At 43.4% G+C, this 21004-nt stretch overlaps 1 protein-coding gene across 1 annotated transcript in view; it reads right to left on the reverse strand.

Annotated features, from left to right (window-relative positions):
* The window catches only part of SH3RF3 (SH3 domain containing ring finger 3), a 456086-nt gene that overhangs the window by 57684 nt on the left and 377398 nt on the right, over positions 1-21004 (reverse strand). The window contains exons 5-8 of the mRNA XM_056114572.1: positions 15730-15806; positions 10301-10471; positions 7510-7763; positions 7150-7264 (exon numbers count right to left, since the gene is read on the reverse strand). Coding sequence (XP_055970547.1) covers positions 7150-7264; positions 7510-7763; positions 10301-10471; positions 15730-15806 — 617 coding nt within the window. The remainder of the gene's footprint in view (positions 1-7149; positions 7265-7509; positions 7764-10300; positions 10472-15729; positions 15807-21004) is intronic.

Raw genomic sequence — 21004 nt, forward strand, 5'->3', positions numbered from 1 at the left:
TCGCATGGTAAAGTAGCCCAATGGCGTCTGCTCGCACCAGGAACACGAAGAGCCTCAAACCGATCGTTCAGGGTCTTGATGAAGAAGTCTGACCATTTCATAGGTGGGAAGACACACAATCTTTTGACGTCCCATGGAAACCAGTCGGTAACGGCTCTAGTCCAGCCGTCATCTCCAAATCTCATTACGTGTCCAACCCATCTGATTTTCGATGCCTTGGCAAACAAGACAGCGTCCCTGATTCTTGATTGTGGATGGAGGTAGGAACTCCAGATTCTTTCTCTCACTTGAGTGAAGCGTTATACTCCAAGAATAGCTCTTTTGATTCCTCTTTGGGAGACCCGAATAGCATTCTCATCCTGTTTTTGTAGGACCCAGGTCTCTGAGGCATATGTTAATGCAGGAAGAACAGTGGACTCAAAGAGATGTGCCCAGAGCCCGAGGTTCTTCGTCCTCTTAGCTATTTCTTTGACACTCTTGAAGGTGTTACAAGCCACTCTCTTCCTCCTGTGCAACTCAGGTGCCAGGTCATTCGTCATGTTGACTTCTAGACCAAAGTACACATAACTGTTGCATTCAGAGATGTTCGTTTCTTTGAGAGTGAATGGAACGTCAGGAATGAGACCATTTCTCATAAACATTGTCTTCATGAGATTCAGCTGTAGTCTGACCTTTCCACACTCATGGTCAAAGTCAGAAAACAATTGTTCCACTTGCCTAATGTTTGGTGTTATTAGAACGATGTCATCAGAGAAGCAGACGTGGTGTAGTTGCCAACCGTCTATCTTCACTCCCATTCCTTCCCATTCCAGTCATTGCATGATGTTCTCGAGGGTGGCACTGAAGAGTTTTGGTGAAATAGTATCACCCTGCCAAACACCTCTTAACATGGATGATCACTTCCTTGTAGAATGGTGAGATCCTGGTAGTAAAAATGTAATACAGCTCACAGATGATCCTGATATATTGAGTTTGAATGTTCTGTTTGGCTATGGCGCCGATGACTGCTTCCATCTCAACAGAATCAAGGGTCTTCTTTAAATCAATGAACATTAGACAGAGCGGCATCCAAGAAACCTCCCAAGAAACCTCCCGAGAAACCTCAATGAGCTTGGATATCATCTGGATATTGTCGATTGTGCTGAATCCTTTTCGGAACCTGGCTTGTTCACATGGTTGTCCTTCATCTAGGTTCTGCCGATCCTATTCAGGATGACTCATGTGAACAGCTTGTAGACGACAGACAACAGGCAGATCAGGCGATAGTTGCCAATGTTGTGGATGTCTCCCTTCTTGGACAGTAGTACAATCCTGCTGGTTTTCCATTGGGATGGAACCTTGCATTCAGACGTTCTGTGGCGTATTTGATATGCTAAAACCAGTACATACAATGGGTCTTTCAGGGTCATTCCACTGAGAAGAGAGATTCATCCCAAATATGTGATAAAAATAATCTCGTCATTGCCCACCATCCAGATCCCATGTCCTTCTCTCCCGAAAGGGACATACCATGACACTTGCATAACCATGCTGCTGGTCCCTGCACTAGGCTGTTTCACTAGAGATATACAAAAGGGGCCAGATGAGACCCCTCTCCGCCCCAAGGGACCCAGCCCTGGGAAACAAAAACCTCCAGAACTCAATGGCCACCCTGCTCATGTCTGCTCTCTACACCCTGGGGCCAAGCCTCACCCATAGTGAGTGAACCTTTTCCTGGATACTTCATAGGACACACATGATCTATACTCCAAGAGTACCACACCCATATTTGATGGGTCTTAAATTAGAACCAATCTTAGAGGAAATTTTTTTTTATTACAAACTTACAGAAGGTCTTGGGCTGGAGTGATAGCATGCAGCCAACCCGGGTTCAATTCCTCCATCCCTCTCAGAGAGACCAGCAAACTACTGAGAGTATCCCTCCCACATGGCAGAGCCGGGGAAGCTCCCCATGACGTATTCGATGTGTCAAAAACAGTAACAACAAGTCTCACTGTGGAAACATAACTGGTGCCCACTTGAGCAAATCGATGAACAACGGGAGGACCGTGCTACTGTGCATAGGTCTTAATGGCCCTATGAAACACAACAATCTTCATACTCTTTCCTCTAAGGATACTTTTTTGTTGCATTTTCAGCGGTTTTTCTTAACAAACAATACAAAATATATTATTTTGGTTCTGCTTTGGGATGGAAACACCCAAAATATGGTGGTGGGTAGGTGTAATGGTTGTGGGATTGGTGTATGATTAACAGTATTACAAATCCCTGTACAATTAAAGATAAAATCATCCCTTTTGGGACAAATGGATGAAACGAGGTGATTATGATAAATAAAATAAGTAATTAGAAGTGAAAGATAGTTAAAAGATAGTTTCAATCACATGTTGCCAACAAATCACTAAAACAAAGAAAACTGCACAAAATTAACTTCTAAACACAGAGAAAATAATGCATGTTCCTTTTTCCTGCTTGCTTCTGGTGAGTGAGGCAGGAGGGTGGCAGGTATGAGGACAGGGTCCTTGTTGGTGATGGGAATGTGCTAGAACTCTGGCAGCCAGTCTTCATATATGTCCCAGTGTAAAACTAGACATGAATTTTTTTTGGTAGTATTGTCCATCTAAATACGCAAATAAAAAAGGTTTTACTATGTAAGGAAAGACAAAAATAATACTCTATTTTGCCTCACTTTTACTCAGAGTAAAAAGAAAATTCTTTGACATCTTGTAAAGAAGCCCTCCTGATTTGTCTGTACCTCATGCAGGTTTACCACAGGTACTCACTCTCTTGCTTTCTTTGCTTTTACATACTGAGTTGGTCTGTTTTTTAGTGTACCACTGAAAAGGCCACAGAGCTTTTAACACACTTTCACTTTCATCCCTTCTCACCACAGAATACTACATTTTTCACATATCTGAGGTCTAAAAATATCCAGTTCAGGAAAACTCTCATTAAACTCCTCCTCCCTTATCTTTGTTTTAGTCACATTAAATTAAATAGTCAGCCAAGAGAGGGTCCTCCTAATTGCCTTTGCTCTCGCTTGTGCCCCTCTAGAAAGTGCAAGTGTCTACTCAGAGTTCCTACTGTCCTTTAAGTATCAAGGACACCTTGATTTAAGTACCAAGTACCTCATCTTAAAAATGCATGCTGAAAAGGAAAAAACATGATAACCTCTCAGTATATCTATTCCAAACCATAGTGTCTAAAAGGAGAGAGGAGAGAGAGAGAGAGAGAGAGAGAGAGAGAGAGAGAGAGAGAGAGAGAGAAACACAGAGACAGACAGAAACACAGGGACAGATACAGAAACAGAGAGAAGGAAAGTGCCTGCCACAGAGACAAGCTAGGGTGGGAGTGGCAGGAGGGAAGCTGGGAACATTGGTGGTGGGAAATGTACACTGGTGGAGGGATGGGTGTTGGAGCATTGTATTACTGAAATCCAACCCTGAACAGATCTGTTACTATGTACTCAGAGTGACTCAATTAAAAATAAAAACTGTCCATAATCCACTTCTCTACTCCTTCCCACATCTGAATATTTCTGACATGTCTTCTTAATACCCACATGTGTTATTCAAACTCTACTGTATTGTTTCATTTATTGTCCTTTATAATTGGGAGTAGAAATGGGTCCAGCTGGGGACTTCCCTACATTTCCATATCCTGCCATGCCTTTTATACTCTTGCCTCTAAGTACTTGCTTGAGTATGTGTATGTGTGGAAACTAGAATTTTAGAAGAAGAGCTCTGTCTCTATATTAATCAAGTAGAACAAGTCATACTGGATGCTATGACCAATGCAATTAAGCCTTTGTCAAACTGCCTGACTTGGGCTCGAGACAAGAACATTGATAAAATGCCTCTCAACCATCTGTGTTGGGATATGCTGAAATGGGCAATTACTAATGCCAACAATCCATTACTTGTACTGTCAACAGTATTTTTCCTCTTTAAATGTGGGATAAAGTGGAAAATGCTGTGGGAATTCAGTGGCATTTAATTCACTGATATGATGTGGTAAGAGCCATTTTTTTAGTGTGGTGGTGATAGCAATTTTATAGAGATGAGTATGAAGTTGGAATGAGCCCTGGAAGCTGTTTTCATCGTCCTGTTTCTCATTCTTCCTATATATAAAATCAAACTGATAAAATAAGAAGCCTGTTACACTCCAGTGGTTACTATAGTGACGAGGGACTGGCACTCAGGGCTGTGCTGCTCCAACCATGACTATTTATTTGATTCTGCTTGGTATTGCATGGAGGAGAAATGATAAGCAGGTCTTGTTTTCTTCATGGAATTGAAACATTGCCAGCAAGGCAGGGCATCAGGGGGTCATTATCCTAGAATTCTGCACCAATAACCCAGGGCTGAGGTGAAGAGTAGAACTGTCTCACTTTTCTGTGATGGTTTACATGGAGATGGTCCTTCATGCTGGTGTCAGTGATGAGAGGGAAATGAATGTGGGCCCAAGACCCCCTGGGTCCTGTTTCAGTGCTCCCAGGACCAAGGACTCACATTTGGGGATGCTTATGGTCAGATCATGGCACAGCAGTCAGGAGTCTTGGATGTTATTTGATCACAAAGATCATGTAATGGCTGCATCTGGGGATAGAAGTGATCAGGACATACTGGCTAATGAACTGAACCCATGTTATTGGTAAGGCTGGTGGAGAAGAAAGGTCTGACATCAGGTAGTAACACTGTGGAGCTCTTTAAGTACAACTACAGTGTCCAGGAGGTCAGAGTTACCCAAACACAGAGCTCACTATTGGCTATTGAAGCAAAAGATACATAGAAAATACAATTTTCAAGTTACAGAAGTTCAACAATCTGAGCAATGCTGAGCACTGTGCAGACCCTACCCCTACGAACACGAGCACCATCCAACAGGAGGCATCACAGGACACTGGAAACCTAGTCTCTCCCCCGATAATCCACAGAACACCAATCCACCCAAGTGATCCTAAAACGCTGGATGTTTTTACCACCTTCTTCTCCAAAGGGGGCCTCATTGTCCCTGCGGTCTTCTGAGCAGAAGTCAGGCACAGGGATGCCTGTGAGGGCAGGGCTGCCCGACTCGCAAGTCACCTTGACCAGCAAGGTCTGGTTCCTTCACCTTCCCCCAGGCAAATGGAGTCATACACAGGACAGGAGTCCACTTACAGCCACTGTGCTCACACGTCACAGGAATTCTGTCTTCCATAAACTAGTCACCTTTTATGCTCTTCTTAGTCAGGGATGATGTTAGTATCCGAGTTATCAGTTCAGAATTCTAGAACCTGGACTTGGCTCCTCATACCCTCAGTATTTCTATCAGTATCTTGTGGAAGTCATAACCTTTCTTTCTCTGAGTCTTCTCATCATTTTGCTCCAGTTCCAGAGCTCTGGCTCACCCAGCCTGAGCAGTGCTCTCACTCAGTCACACAGTGCTCTCACAGCAGCTCCTTCCTAGGTAGACTGCCACTCTTGGGTACCAACAGGCCAGCCTTCCAACTGTTCCTGGGGACATTTGGCAAAGAGTTTTTCTGGCTTAAAATTTCCTTGGTATTCACTACCTTTAAGAAAGAATATAACCCCGTTGGCAGATACTTTGATGATTAACATCATTGTATCAATGTTTGCATCATTATGTTCCAGTTCTCTCAAAGAAGAGTGAAAATAGAAGTTACTACTGCTGTGGGGTGCTCCACAGTGTCCTGCACACAGGTGCCACAAGCCAGAGGAAAGGGGAAGGAGGAAGAAACTTGTCTTCCTGAGGCCTCTGTTCAGGCTCTTTACTGAATTATTTGCAGCTGTCAAGATGGAATAATCTCTTTTGCAATTGTGCGATTTCTATTTTTTCCTTCAACTCTTGAGGACAACCTCTTTTTCTTATTTGTGGCCTTCTCTTAGAATTTTTCTCCTCATTCTTTGACCAGACTTTTCAAGGGCTCTCCTCACTCCTTTCTGAAATCAGAAACCCAATCACCTTCCCCCCACATCAAACAGCCCCCAGGGGCACTCATTGTCCTGAAGCTGGGACCCTGCTTTGCTGCCAGTCAGTGTGTAATTGCTGAGTGCATGGCTGGAATTGTTGCTGGTGAGTAGGAGGAAGACCACGTGGCTGCTTCTGAGACACCAGTGGTTGTGTCACTTCCAGGGGTTCCTGCAAGGCCCCACATTGCTAGTGTTGGCTTCAGTGTATGCTCATGTGGGAATGTGCAGGCAAATGTCTCTGGAGTGAGTGGTGGGCAGAAACACCCCACTCATCAAGGGGTCTTTGAGTATAGTGGGGTGCTGCATGGAGCCCTGGACTTTCACACTCTGACTCGGACTCTCTCTGGAGCATTTCCAGTGGGTTTCATTCTGTTTGGCTAGATTCTTTAAAATGACATACTTTACTGCTAAAAATGAAGTTATACACTTTATGATTCCTAAGACTCACTTTGAGAATGAGAGGAAAAATTATTAGAAAATAAGTTTGGAGGGGGAGAGGAAGTCCTTACCATTAAAAGACATTCAGAATTAAATGTAGCTGTTCTGGGTTCCCTTTACTACTCTATGACAATGACCTTAGCTCTGCATGCATTTGGGAAGGATGCTGGGTATGGGGTCGTGGGAATCCCCCCTTTTTTAGTTTTGGGGTCACACACCTGGCAGTACTCAGGGCTTAATCCTGGCTTTGCACTTAGGGATCACTCCAGGCAGGCTTGGAGGACTATCTAGGTTGCTAGAGTTTGCCCTACCTGCTGGACTATCTTTCTGGTCCCACTTAAGCCATGCTTACTAGATCACAACTATGCTTCCAAAGAAGAGATCTGCAGCTTCTTTATGCATCTAAGATTCATTCTATAATTTCTTTCCCCTTGCACTATGCAGGCAACAACCATTTCCATTTAAATTCCACAGATAATGGTGACCAAAAGGTGAAGGGTCAATGGTCATTCTTCCTTCTGGTCTCAGAGCCAGAAGAAATAACATAAAAAATAATATGGAGCTGTGCTGCTTCACAAGCTCTGTCCTGACAGATCTGCCTCTCTAGACACCCGAATAGGCTAGTACATTTGACACAAACTCCCCCGTTGGGGTGTCCGGAGGCATTACTGTAACAAATCTATCCATGGAGTCCCCTTCCTACAAGAAAATGTCTGAGAAGCCAGTGGTTTTCAACTACCAGTCAATGATCTGGTGACTGACTCCAGAAATTTCCTGCTGTTCCATGAAAACGTTATTGCCCTTTAACTGACAGTAGTTTTTAAATGTAGGTCCATGGGCCACGGTGGTGACAACTCATAGATAGAAAAAGTATGAAAACCACTGCTCCAGTGCATTCCAATCCAGCTGCCAGGAGAGTATGAGATGATAAGCCACACACTTCCAGATCAGCTGAATTTTATGGCAGTTATAAACAAATACAACGTAACCCCCTATAGACTGTTTGAAACCTGAGCTAAAATGTTTCCATGACTTTTTCGAGAAACCCCTCTTGTCACGTTCTCCGGTGCAGCGAGGACCCTGGTAACCTGGTACGTACCTGGAGAAATGGTGCTTCGGGCTTGGCTGGCTGCCAACTGGGCTGAGTGCCGCAGACAAGTCCCTAGCGGGAGTGAGGCAGGGTGCTGCTGAGCCTGGGCTGTGGGTGCGCTGAGGGCCAGACTAGACCTGGAGGCAGAAGCTGGGCTGCTCAGACTCCCACCACCTGGATGGATGGTTGTAGCCATCCCCTTGGCCAGTGGAGACCCTCCAACTGAATTATTCCGGGGAGGTGGGCCCCCTCCTATGGGAACCCTAAAGGAATAAAGCAGAACAACTCTGAGTGGAAATGCAGCTCAAGCCACACTGCACAGTTCATTGATAAAGGTCCCCTTTACCTACTGTGCCTAAGAGATGAAGACTGGTGTCCAGAGGCAAATGCACACAAAAATACAAACTACATTTCTATGAAGAGAGAGCACCCAGAGCTGGGCAGCAGAGTAGTCTCTATAGGACCTCCATGAAGGTTAACTCATACTATGAATTTCCAGAAAGAGCAAAAGGACACTAAGAAACAGAGGAATGTGCCGATGGAAGTCACCAATTTAGACCAGAGACACGTGGAATCATTGGAACAAAAATCAATCAGTACATCCCTAAACACAGCAGGAAAGATGCTGACTCAGTCACATCTTCCCACAGACATGGATGCTCTAACGGGTGGTGGGATGCATGGCCAGGACCATATCCCTCCTGACAGCTGCCTCCTCACTGCTGCTGGACTCATGAAAAGGGTTCAAATAACCGTGTCTTTGAGGGATGTCAGGAACATGCAACCACATCCCAGAGACATATAAAAGTTTCTGCATGAAACCTATTTTGAGTGTTAGAGAAGTATAAAAGGAAACAAAAAATTTTGAAATGGACCTTAATCCTTTTATTCAGCATGTATGTAATTTGTGCTAACTTCATTAGTCATGGGGATACGAGATAGAGAAAAGTCCAGGGGTCCAGAGTCTAGAGTCCAGGGGACCTGTTGATGCCTTTTATTTTCCTTTTTTTTTCCTTTTTGGGTCACACCCAGCAATGCTCAGGGGTTACTCCTGGCTTTGCACTCAGGAATTACTCCTGACAGTGCTCAGGGGACCATATGGGAAGCCAGGGATCGAACCCGGGTAGGCCGCATGCAAGGCAAATGCCCTATCCACTGTGCTATTGCTCCAACCCTCTGTTGATGCCTTTTAATAGGACAAGAATGTCTCCCATTTGTTATGGGGCTGAGTAAACACTCTGTGCCCTCTGGATCCCAGCTGTGAGACACTGAAACTCTCTGGTGGCAAAGAGAAAGAACGTGGGTACACAGCTCTTGAGTTGGGTCAAAGAGCCCGTGTCTGAGGCTTGGTTCCACTGTCTCAGACTTCAATCACATTAGAGCCCCTACAGCACTGAGTCAGGTCTTCTGTAAAACAGCTTCTAAAGAAAGAACTTCCTGGAAAAACCTGGGAAGTTCCTGAAGTCTGCCCCTCCCATGGAACTCCGAACCAGTTAGCCACAACTAAGATTGTTTTTTTTTTAAAAAAACACATCTAATATATATTGATCTCATTTTTCACAAGTAAATAATTTTTTAATTGATTCAAGTGGTTTACAAATTATGGGCTTTCCAGGAAGGACCATTGGCTGACATGAAGACTGAGTTTATCTCCTGTTCAGTTAAAGCCCTACTGCCCTTGCTTCTTTGGAAAGTGTGAATCCATCTAGACAATGATGAAAGATCTAGGCACTATTTATTTATTCATATCAGTGCTGCTACAAAAGGGAGAGTCCTGATCTAATGTCTTCGATTTGTTTGTGTGCCCTTAAAGGGCTTTCTTTCTTTCTTTCTTTCTTTTTTTTAAATTTTTATTAGTGAAACACCATGAGGTACAGTTGTAGACTTACAAAGTTTTGTGCTTGGGTTTCAATTATACAATGATCAAATACATATCCCTCCCCCAGTGCCCATTTTCCACTACCACGGATCCCAGTATTCCTCCCACCCAGAACTTTATTCTGTAAAATATCAATCCCACCCTGCCTCTGTAACAGGGCATTCGGAAGGGCTTTCTTTAATAAAACTGAAATAAAATCAAGGCCTGGACCTCTCATCCTCCTGAAAAATCCTCAGATGGCTCTGGAAAACATCTTTATAAACTATGTTTTGTTGGGTTTTCTATTTTTTAAATAATATAACTTTTAAAATTATTACTCTCATAAGTCATAAAATAACATAATATTTAACAATAATGGAAAATTTTAAAAGGAAATACAAGTAAAAAGTTATCTACAATCAATACAACTAACATCCAATGGGCTGGAGCGATAGCACAGTGGGTAGGGCATTCGCCTTACAAGCGGCCAACATGGCCGACCCGAGTTCGATTCCTCCGCCCCTCTCGGAGAGCCCGGCAAGCTACCGAGAGTATTTGATATGCCAGACACAGTAACAACAAAGTCTCCAATGGAGACGTTACTGGGCCCGCTCGAGCAAATCGACGATCAACGGGAGGGCCTTTACTTTTTACCTTTTAACATCCAATAACTAATAGTAACTTCGGGGGGGTTTGCTTTACATGTGTAAATATGAATATGTATGAACTCACATTGTACAGACACATCTCACTCACCCCACTTAGTGTGCTAATCAAGCCTGGCTCATTCTGTCCCATCTGGGAGCTGGTATCTACTCAGAAGTAGAGCTCACAATCCTGAGCCCTCAGTGCAGGCATGTCCAAGCTGTCTTTACTGTGCTAGGGTTGCCCGGGCCACAGATGACCTCATCAGTGAGGACAATGGAAAAGAGCACAGCATACCTGGAGACGGGTGTCACATAGTTGCCAGGGAACACTCCTGAGAGCCCAGTACTCAGAGATGTGCCCTTAAACCAGCCATCCTGACACTTCTCAAGGACACGATACATCTCACCCTTGCGTAGTTCTAACTCATCATTCTTCTGGGGCTTGTAAGCATAGAGTGCCAGGTACCTGCAGGCAGAAGAACAGAGCCAAAGTCACTGAGTGGAGATCCATGTGAAGTCATCTCTGGATGAGGCCAACCTGAACAGAATAACTGGTGTCCATAGGGAGATGCACACGCCACGTTAATTTATCCTTTGTAATGAACTCCTGAGGCATTTAGGGACAGGGTACTTTAGTGTATTCCAGAGAAGGGATGATGCTTTTGAATGCTTAGAGCTTCATGGTCACTCATAGCTCTACACTCACCCAGGAAGCCAGTTACACGGTGCCACCTTCCTATCCCACACTCAGTGAGGTCTGAGGGCATCCTCTAGAATTAGGTCTTAGTGTGATGGTGAGACTGATGCCATGACAGGCTGCAGCTAACATTAAGTCTTAACTAAGCCTCAGTTTCTGCATCCCCAGAGCAGGACTTGTAGTTTCTGGCAAACTCTCAGTTGAGTAATGTACCTAGATAAGGAACTAGACAGTTGGATCTGGCCAGTCATGAAGGGTTGCACCCCACCCCCCAGAAAACCCCCAAACTGTTAATTGCTGACCACTGTTATAATAGGGCCAATGCTAAAAATAGACCATCTAAATAGCTTCTTAACACTGAACCCTATATAAACTGCTTGTGATTTGAGTCAGGGTACATGTCAAGACTCCACTGTGTTGGATGAATCTTGGACCCTAGCTTGAACTAGCAATAAAGTTCCTTTGCTTTTGCATTATCATGTGTGGACTTGGTCTCTCCGCAATTGGGGATCGAAAATTTGGGCAGAACATTAGCAATGGAAGATCTTGGGTCCTTAATATTTTGTTTTCCCATTATCTATGATGTCCAAAGCCTGATGCTCTGCAAAGAGAAAATTTTAGGGAAAGCAGATTAAATTATGCAAGTCTAGGCTGAATGTTCTTCACTGACCCTAAACTGGACCTTGTTTAGCCAATTAGCCTGAGCTGAAAGTAGCCCCAGCCAGTACTTTTTAATAACTGACAGTCATATTAGGAGAGTATTGGTTGTATTCTTTCTTGTAATATTTGTAGCATGATTAATTATTCAAATTTTATTTTTCTTTTAAGTTACATTTTGTGTAAAATGGTTCAAACTGTGTCAAAGTTTTGATACTAAAGTACAAAGTTACTGCATACATTGTACTTGTTTAAGCTTTGTTTCAAGACAAAGAACATGGTGAAAATTCTAGCCTTTGGTAGAGAAATTTTGGCTCTGATTTAACCTGGGGAACTTTATTCTGTAAAATATCAAGAATTGTATAGGGCTTGCAAAGTGCTTGCAAAGTGCTCTGCTATTCTGGGGTTGGTAGGGTGGATGGTTTTGAACACATGGGGAGAACGGTTTTAGGTAATTATATCTGCTCATAATATTCAGGCAGAGATATTGTTGGGAGCATCAGTTAAATACGGAATAAAAGATGAATTTTAATGATGTCCATCTCCTGGATATCTCTGCAGGGTTACCATTCGTCACCCACAGCCTATACAGGACATGTGACTAGGACAGGCAGAGTCTGGTAAGGACCTTCTTAGAGTATGAACACACAACAAGACACAACAATATATTCCAGTATGAATATATGAAAGAAGGCCTCCTGGGTTAAGAAGTCTAGTGAAGAATATGGCGTAACTCAATGAGAATCCTTTGAATGAAAACAAAAACGAAATCACCTTTTTCCACCTCCCTAACCCTGCATTGTGCAAGTCCCTTTGCTTGCGTTCCGCAAAGGCCTGTTCCTGTGTATTCCCTCTGCATTTAGCTTCTTCCTTCCCCCTCACCCCTTTCTGTGATAAAAGGTTTCATATTTCCTACCTTTAGTTCTTCCCTATTTGAAAGTAAGAAATAGTTGGGCTTTGGGAAGATAAACAAAATGTTTCATCATGGAGATATGGGAAGAAATATTCACATTTTCAGCCCAATTCCCAGGTGACAAAGAAAAAGAACCCATGTGGCATTCTTCTGTTTCAAGTTTGATGGCTCTCAGGGAGCTTTTTGATGGTAACAGTCATTCCTACAAATGGAAAAGTCACATTTACACTATTAATGCCTCTTGTCCTATTACTGTTCAGAAGCTCCCTTTAGGGGTGGGGGCTTACAAATGAAACAAGCTCAGGCAAAGGAAAGATTCAAAGAGAAAGAGTGGCTGGGATCCGTCGTGGGAGGCCTGTGAGCTGATGGAAATGAAGCACGACATTTCATGCTGGCACTCAAGGAAATATCATTGAAGCATAAATCCTATTTAAGTTCGCCTCATTCGTTCTCCTCACAGTGTGAGAACAATCTCTTTAATTCTGCAGCCAGTGAATACAGAGCGCACAGGAGTTCATTGCCAAGCTGGAAGTGATGGCCTCTGGGGCAGGGGGGAGGTGCAGTGATCACATTGCTGGTCAGGAAGAGACAAGCTATGATCTGCCTTTGCTGCTTGCATGTTGGGGGACCACTGGCTCTCATCTGACTTGCCCAGACTAATGGCCTCTGCTCACAGCCACACTCTTCCACTGCCAGCTTGGGGGAGACTGGGTCCTGGGGTCTCACACAACTCTGCTCTCAGGGTTTCCAATGTTGGCTGCTGACTGAATACTTCTTTTTGTGTCTCAAGAAAGGCTGACCACATCAAAAGTTGTCCTGATGAAGCATTTAGATTCCTGTCTCCAGCTTTATTTTCTCCCCACTTCTCACTATGCTCATGGAGTGTAGGAGGGATTGTGATCAGTGAATTCAGAAGCATCCAATTTTGAAAAATGAAAATTCCCACTTCAGATTTAAAAATAAGGCAAGTGTTAGTAACTGTGATAAACACCCCAGTAACCACTTCAATGGTTTGACAGTCATATTTGTGCTCCGGGGGGGATAACCATCAAATAATTGAAAGTTAATTATGGCTTAAGATGGAGTTTTTGATCTTTTACTCAGCATTTTTGAAAGCCCTTGCTATTTAATAAAGAACACAGAGCATATGAATTTCATGTTCACTTCTGATCATAAAAGGATTGTTTCTCCTTCCTCATAAAAAAAGAATGTACTTAGATTGTGGTCTTTAATTCATTTTGATTAGGGATCCCAAGTTGAAAAGATTGTGCTCAAAATTCTACGTTTATTTTAGATAATCCCAGGGATAATTCTTAGTGAAATGATAGGGGAAGAACAGACGCGGAACTGGTAGGAAGCAATGCCTGGTATGTTTGACGGGGTCTGTCTGCCATCCTGGACGCCAAGGGTGGGTGGTAGCTGCTCCCAGAGCTGCAGCTCTGAGTGGAGGCTCTGTTGAGTGATGCCTTGATTGAGTTTGATAATGGAGAAATGGTGCTTTGTAAAGTCATAAGCCTAGCTTTCCAACTGAGGGAAGTGCATGGACTTTGCTATGTTGGTTATTTTATTTATCATGTTCTAGTGGCACAGACATCCTGCAGTGCTGATGGAAAGTAGGGCAGAGGAAGTGCCACTCTCAAAGACGGCATCACTCCACTGGCAACACGGCATCTCCACTCTTCAAAGCCAGGCTCTCAAAATCTTCAGAGTCAAAACGCTCATTTTATTTATTTATTTGTTGTAGAAGTCTGCTACTGGACCCAAAGGGCTGTCAGCTGTTCACCTCACTACAGACTCAGGCAGGGCACTGACATTTGTAACATGCCCTCCTTCTCTAAGGCCATGTGAATTTTGACACTCCATTTTCCTTTCCTCCCCCCTATCCCTCTGTACAGCTAAGGAAATCAAGGCTCAAAAGGATCATGAGTCTGTGTTTAAACAGTGAGTTGGAGGCAGATTGGTTTCTGCTATTCCCAAGCACCAACTACAGGTATGGTTAAGAACTGAGAGATGTTCAGGGCCAGAGCGAAAGCAAGTAGGGGTCTGCCAGGCACACACCTGGGCTTGATCCCTGACATCCCATATGGTTCCCAGGAGTGAACCCTGCTCAGAAAGCCTGAGAACCACTGGATGTGCCCCCACCCCCAAAAGGAAAATAATTGGGGGCATCTGATGGATTTTACTGTGTGCAGTGGGCGTAGTCTCACACACTATTCAGGGCTCCACCATCATGTTAGAACCGAGGGCTATTCTGAGGATTCTGTTACAGGGCCTGCTTCCTCAGGGACGGGGTCTCACATCTGACTATTCAGCAGGTGTAAGACCATCACCACCCGTTTTCCTTTCCCTGGTCCCCAGTCCTTCAGCGTATGCAGTAGGTGTGCTGCTGCAGCACATAGGACACCTCATCACCAGGCACATCCTTTGTCAGGTCTGGGAAGAAATCCTGTCAAGAGCTTAGAGAATCTGGCAGCTAGCTGCTATGTGCATGATTGTAAGTCTGGTAAAAAGTCTCAATTTCCTTGTGTTCATTTGGTCATGCTAAATAAGCTAATTCTGACATTGTGGACAGACTGGGGAGAATGTTCCTGTTTCCCATCTGATGCCAGACAAAGGCAAATAATTCAACTTAAATTATGGAGGGAGCAGAACATGTTTTCAAGCTACTTCTAGAAAACCTTCTCAAGTTTTGAAAGCTGATTTTTCAAAAGACATTTGTTTTTTGTTTGGAATACTTTCTGATTCATAACCACACAGGTGCTCTGTCCCTTTGACCTGATAAGATTTGTGGAACTTTTATCGATGCCATAGTGTTGGCAAAATAAAATTTTTACACTTTAAATTTTGTATTTAAGTAATTGAATATATCACCAAGTAATAGAGTAGAAGTTAGTTTAGCTCTGAACTCTATTTCAAAAGAGAAACTTTAAAACTGCATGTAGAGCTGTAATTTAATAGGAGCTAGTTTTCTAAATAAGATAAGCATCTCACTTCCTAGCAGTGATTCATATGGTTATATTTGGAGATGATGTGCAGCTGGAACAGCAATTCTGGTTATTAAAATTTGGAGCTACTTCTGAGCATTTACTAACTTAGCTACTGCCCCACACTCTCAAGACCACCCACTTCTCTTGCAGTGATGTGCCGCTGCTAGGCTCACCTCAGACCTTCCAGGGGTGTGGGGGCCTTTTTTGTGCTCGGGATGATTCTGACCCTAAAGGACCAATACCTGTGGTGGTCAAATATTTTGAATCTCTTCCTTAATTTTAATAAGCATCCTAGGGATGTCATTTAAAAAACCTACTATGTTTTTGTTTTCACACTCTGTTCAGCAGTATACATGTGAATAGCCTGAGCAACTGATTACAAATGTGAGTCCCATATAATATTACAGAGTAAGGTAGGATGGATATGGTAAAGGTGTGGAATCTCAAAAGTAAAAACTGAAATAACTCACACGTTAAGGGGCAGTTGGATTTTGGGTGCTGTGCCCTGCTGCTCAGCTCCTGGGGCAGGTCCAGCTGACGAGGAGTCCTGGAGATAAACAAGAGGAGGTGTGATGAGTTTACTAGGGGAAAGGGACAGTGCTCCCACCCAGAGAAGAGAAAGGCAAAGTCCAGTGAAAATCCAGAGGCATCTGTTCCCCCTTTCAAAGGCAGCCAATGACATATGTACTCCAATCGGAGGTATGGCCTTGAGTGAATTTACTGGACAGGTACAAACCAAACAATCACATGGAAAAAGAAAAGATTTTTAAAAAAAAGAATTTGGCAGCACCAAGGTAGGCTGGAGAGACCAAAGTATGTTCTTATCAAGAATTAAATCTTGCACTGCTGTGAAGATTAAAGCACACATCTCAGGGAGAGTTGTGGAAAAGGAGGCCACAGTGTAAGTGAACAGAGATACCTCAGCAGAAATGTGGCAGATGCTGAAGGGAGGCATTTGGCATTGGGTACTGCAACTCCTTGGTGACTCTCCACAGAGGTGATTCTCTGGAGTCTCAACACAGAGGATGCATGGGGAATGAACAATAGCAGAAGGAAACTTGCCCTTAAAGGAGGTGTCTGAGAACCAGATAGTGCTACCGGTCTGGGAAGTGCCAGAATCATAAGAGGCAAAACTCTCGCTATCACTCTTATACCATCTGGCTCATGGCCATTAGGTATTAGGGACAATCGCTAACGTTGAAATTCTAGTGAGTGCTATTTAGACAGCTTCCTGCAACCTTATGAACCCAGCTCTACTGAGCACCAGGCGGTCGCCTCCCCTCAGCTCACCAGGCCTGGAGGAGAGCTCCTCTCTGACAGTGTGACACAGCCATCCTGAACGAGGTCCCCAGATGCTTGGGACTGAGTCCAACTGCTAGAAACCCGGGCCCAGCAGCCCCAGTCAGCGTGCCAGACACTGCTATTTTGCCTATGCCAAAGGATTCTCTGGGTGTCTTGGGTGAGCCACCAGCTCTGTCTACACAAGAGGCAGTGACAGAACACTGGCATGTCTGGGAGACGTCTGTGAGCTACCTATTCGTGACCCCAGTGGAGGCTTACTCTCCAGGCAGCTGAGCCAGACCAATATTACTGCACATCAATTCCATAAAAGTTTTAGTAAAGTTTACTCTAAGTCCTTGAAGAACAGCATCAGAAATTTTGTGGTAATTTCATTGAATTTGTTTAATGTTTTGTGAAAGACAGTCATTTTGACAGTGTTAATTCTTCTGATCCAGAAACAGGGAAAATTTTCCCATTTTTGTGTTACTTCTTTTAATAGAGACATAGTTTTCAATGTATGTCTTTCATATTCTTCAATTATTTTCTATATACTTTATGTTTTGGAATACTGTTTTTAAAAGGTCTAAAAATTTCTCTTTTTTGTTCAGTAAAGCTGTACCAAGGACTTCCATGACTATATTGAATGTGGAGAAAGTGGACATCCTTGCCTCGTTCTATATCTCAGAAGGCTTTTCATTTTTTTCCCACTGAGTATAACATTGGCTGGAGCGATAGCACAGCGGGTAGGGTGTTCACCTTGCATGTGGCCAACCTGGGTTGAATTTCTCTGCCCCTTTCAGAGAGCCCGGCAAGCTACCAAGAGTATTCCACCTCAGTAAAGCCTGGCAAGAAACCCATGACCTATTCGACATGCCAAAAACAGTAAGAACAAGTCTCACAATGGAGACATTACTGTGACCGCTCAAGCAAATCGATGAACAAAGAGAGGACAGTGCTACAGTGCTACAGAGTATAACATTGGCTACCAGTGTTTTGTAACTGACCACTGCTATTTTGAAGTAAATTCCTTTCATCCTTATTCTGTTGAGGTTATATTTTTTAAATAATGTAGGAGGACTACCATTTGTTCAGCCATTAATTAAGCTGATTGAATTGGGCATGGACTCTACATTACCTTTTTTTATTAATAAAAATTTAAAGTAACTTTTAATTTTTAAAATTAAAAGTAACTTTTTTTTTTTTTATTTTTTTATTTTTTTTATTAGTGAAAAACCATGAGGTACAGTTATAGGCTTACAAATTTTGTGCTTGGGTTTCAGTTATACAATGATCAAGTCCCCATACCTCCACCAGTGCCCGTCATCCATCCCCATGGGTCCCAGCATCCCCCCCCCTCATTCCCCCCCCCCCGTCCCATCCTGCCTCTGTGGCAGGGTATTCCCCCTTGTTCTCTCTCTCTTCTTTTGGGTACTGTGTTTTGCAAGAGAGGCTTTGAGTGGCAATCATGTTTGGTCTATCGACTACTTTTAGCATGCTTCTCCCACCCTGGGAGGGCCCTCACAACACCCTTCATTTGGTAATCTCTTCTCTATCTGAGCTTCCTTTTCACCTAGAGCCTGTGGCTGGCCTTCCATTCATGGGGCAAAATTCCTGGTACTAATCTCAGCCATTCCTTTTAACTTTGTAACTCTATCTCATGGTGATACAACTTTTTTTTAGTTGTATCACCATGAAATAGAGGTACAAAGCTTTAATGTTTGAGATTCAGCCATACAATGATGAAACACCCATGCCTCCACCAGTGCACATTTTCCATCACCCACATCCCATTTCTCACCCTGCTCTTCCCCAATACTCTGTCTCTAATTTTGGGCATTATAATTTGCTGAAATTTCCCACCACCATTCAGCCTACCTGCCAGGGGCAGGTGCTAAATAATTTATTTTCCATTGCTTATTTTGAATCTCATGAGAGATTGCACAGCCACGATTATAAATATAAATTTCTAGATTGTAAATGGTTGGGTTCCAGAGACATCTCTGTATGGCACTAATCCATTTTGGGATCCAATTGGGAGTCTCTGGGCTAGGGCTGTTGGTGTGCTAAGATGGTTCCCAGAGGCACATTGTACACATGACAATCAGTTTTCTGGGTGGGCAGGGACCCGGGGAGGGACAGCCCAGGTCCTCTGCTGCCATGCATTCTGGAGATTCAGTTCTGGAACCCACACACTGGGACCTTGCTTGTGGAAGCTCTTGGTCACTGTGATTCCAACTGGAGTAGGTGGGGAGATTGCACCTGCTCAAACTGAGATGTCCCAGTGAAATTGGCCCTGTATAGAGCCCGAAGAGATCTCTGGCTATACAGTGTCTTCCAGGACTTGCTGCTGTGTCTCTGGGCCAAGGCTGTTGGTGTACTAAGATGGAGGATCTTTATTGATGTTGAATCCTGCCAAAAGCTATCTCTGCGTTTATTGATATGATAATATGATTTGATCTTACCCTTTATAGATGCCTAAATATATTGAATCATTCTGCATCTCTGAAATGAATATATTTTGTTGTAGTGTATGATCCTTTTGATATACTGTTAGTTTTATTTTGTTAAGTTTCTGTTGAGATTTTCACGTCAGAGTTCATCACGATTATTGATTCGTTATTTTACTCATTTATTTTGAATTTTTTTGCCACACCTGGCCATGCTCAGAAGTCACTCTTAGCTTTAGATTTAGGAATTACTTCTCGCTGTGCTCAAGGGACCATATGGATTCTGGGAATCAAACCAAGGTTGGCCACATGTAAGTAAATGTCCTACCTCCTGTACTACCACTACTACCCTGTAATTTATTTTTTTAAATAATTAATCTGTCTCCTTTTGGTAATAGGCTCACATTGGGTTGAAAGAAGCTATTACAAATAATTCCTATTTCTTGAATATTTTTAGCTTTAATTTTTATTAAAACAACATGATTTACAAAGTTTTTCAATACAGTTTCGGTCATTTAATGTTCCAACACCACCAATGTTACCTTCCCTCCACCAATGTCCCCAGTTTCCCTCTCAACCCCAATTTTCCCCCCATAGTCTCATAACAAATATACTTTATACTGCTTGCTCCAACAAAGCTTAAAGAAATGGGAAATAAATAAAAATTATGAAAATAAATCAGTAAAAGCTAATTTGTGATTGTTATAAGATTTTTACCTATTAAAATAAGGAAATTAAGACCATATAGTAAACTAATACAATGCAATAAAATGCCCATTCTCATGTAAATAGTTATTTTTCAACTCTGGAATCTAAAATATATTGTATTAAATTTTATTTTATACTTGGATCTCATTACATGGCTCTGGGGGCAGTGTGTGGGTGTAACTGCCAAGCTACTGGAAAACTGGGGATCTGGGTGGAGGAGATTCAGTCTTAATCTGAGCAGGCTTGACGATCTCAGCCCTGGGTCCTGCATACCTGGGTTCCTCTGCCAGTTTCTTCATATGTGAGGCTTGTCCGGGCTGTGGAGAGTGGCCTTGGGCATGGCTGTGGCTGGGTTTTGGAGGTTTTCAGCTGCCGTGGTACTGCTTGGGGCAGGGATGGACCTGCCTCCCTCCGAGAAATCCTGGTGAAGACAGCCTGGTGTGGGGGCAGGAGACCCAGAGATTATAAAACAAAGCTCCCAGAAGAGAGTGACGCAGATTCTCCTGCCCCCACTTCAGGCTGTCTTTACTGGGTCCCTTGGAGGGGGGCAGGTTGAGTTTCCGTCCCCACCACAAGAGAACCCTGGAAGCCAAAAACCACCAGAATCCAGCCACAGCCATGCTCAAGGCCACTCTCCACAAGGTCTGATGAGCCTCATGCATGAAGGAACCGGCAGAGGAACCCATGTATGTAGGACCTGGGGCTGAGATCTCCAAGCCTGCTTAGAGAGGGACTGGACCTCTTCCACCCAGATCCCCCATTTTCCAGTAGCTTGGCAGTCACACCCGCAAACTGTCCCCAGTATCATGTAATCCCATCAACTGTCAAGATCCAGGACTATATAACAAAGTTCCAGGAAGCACACAGCCAGCCATGTGACCTTTTATAGTCTAGCCCAATGATGTACCTAAAGCAGCACAAGTTTGGTATTAGCATACTTGTTTGTATTCTCTTATATACATTCTTCGTTCCTCTCAAAGAGTCCAGCAAGTTATCCAGAGTATCCCGCCCGCATGACAGAGCCTATCAAGCTCCCCATGGTGTATCTGATATGCCAAAAACAGTAACAATAATGGGTCTTATTTTCCTGACCCTGAAAGAGCTCTAATATGGCAGCCTTGAGAAGGACAATTAAAGAGAGGATGCTAAAATCTCAGGACTGGGATGAAAGGAAACATTACTGGCGCCCACTCAAGCAAATCAATGAATAACGGGATGACAGTGATACAGTGATACTTGGATCTCACTATGGTAATAACCATATCTAATCTGGCATTAATAAACTTTAAAAAATTCTATGCTAATACAT

The sequence above is a fragment of the Sorex fumeus genome, unplaced genomic scaffold (assembly GCF_029834395.1).
Source record: "Sorex fumeus unplaced genomic scaffold, SorFum_2.1 ptg000026l, whole genome shotgun sequence".
NCBI lineage: Eukaryota > Metazoa > Chordata > Mammalia > Eulipotyphla > Soricidae > Sorex > Sorex fumeus.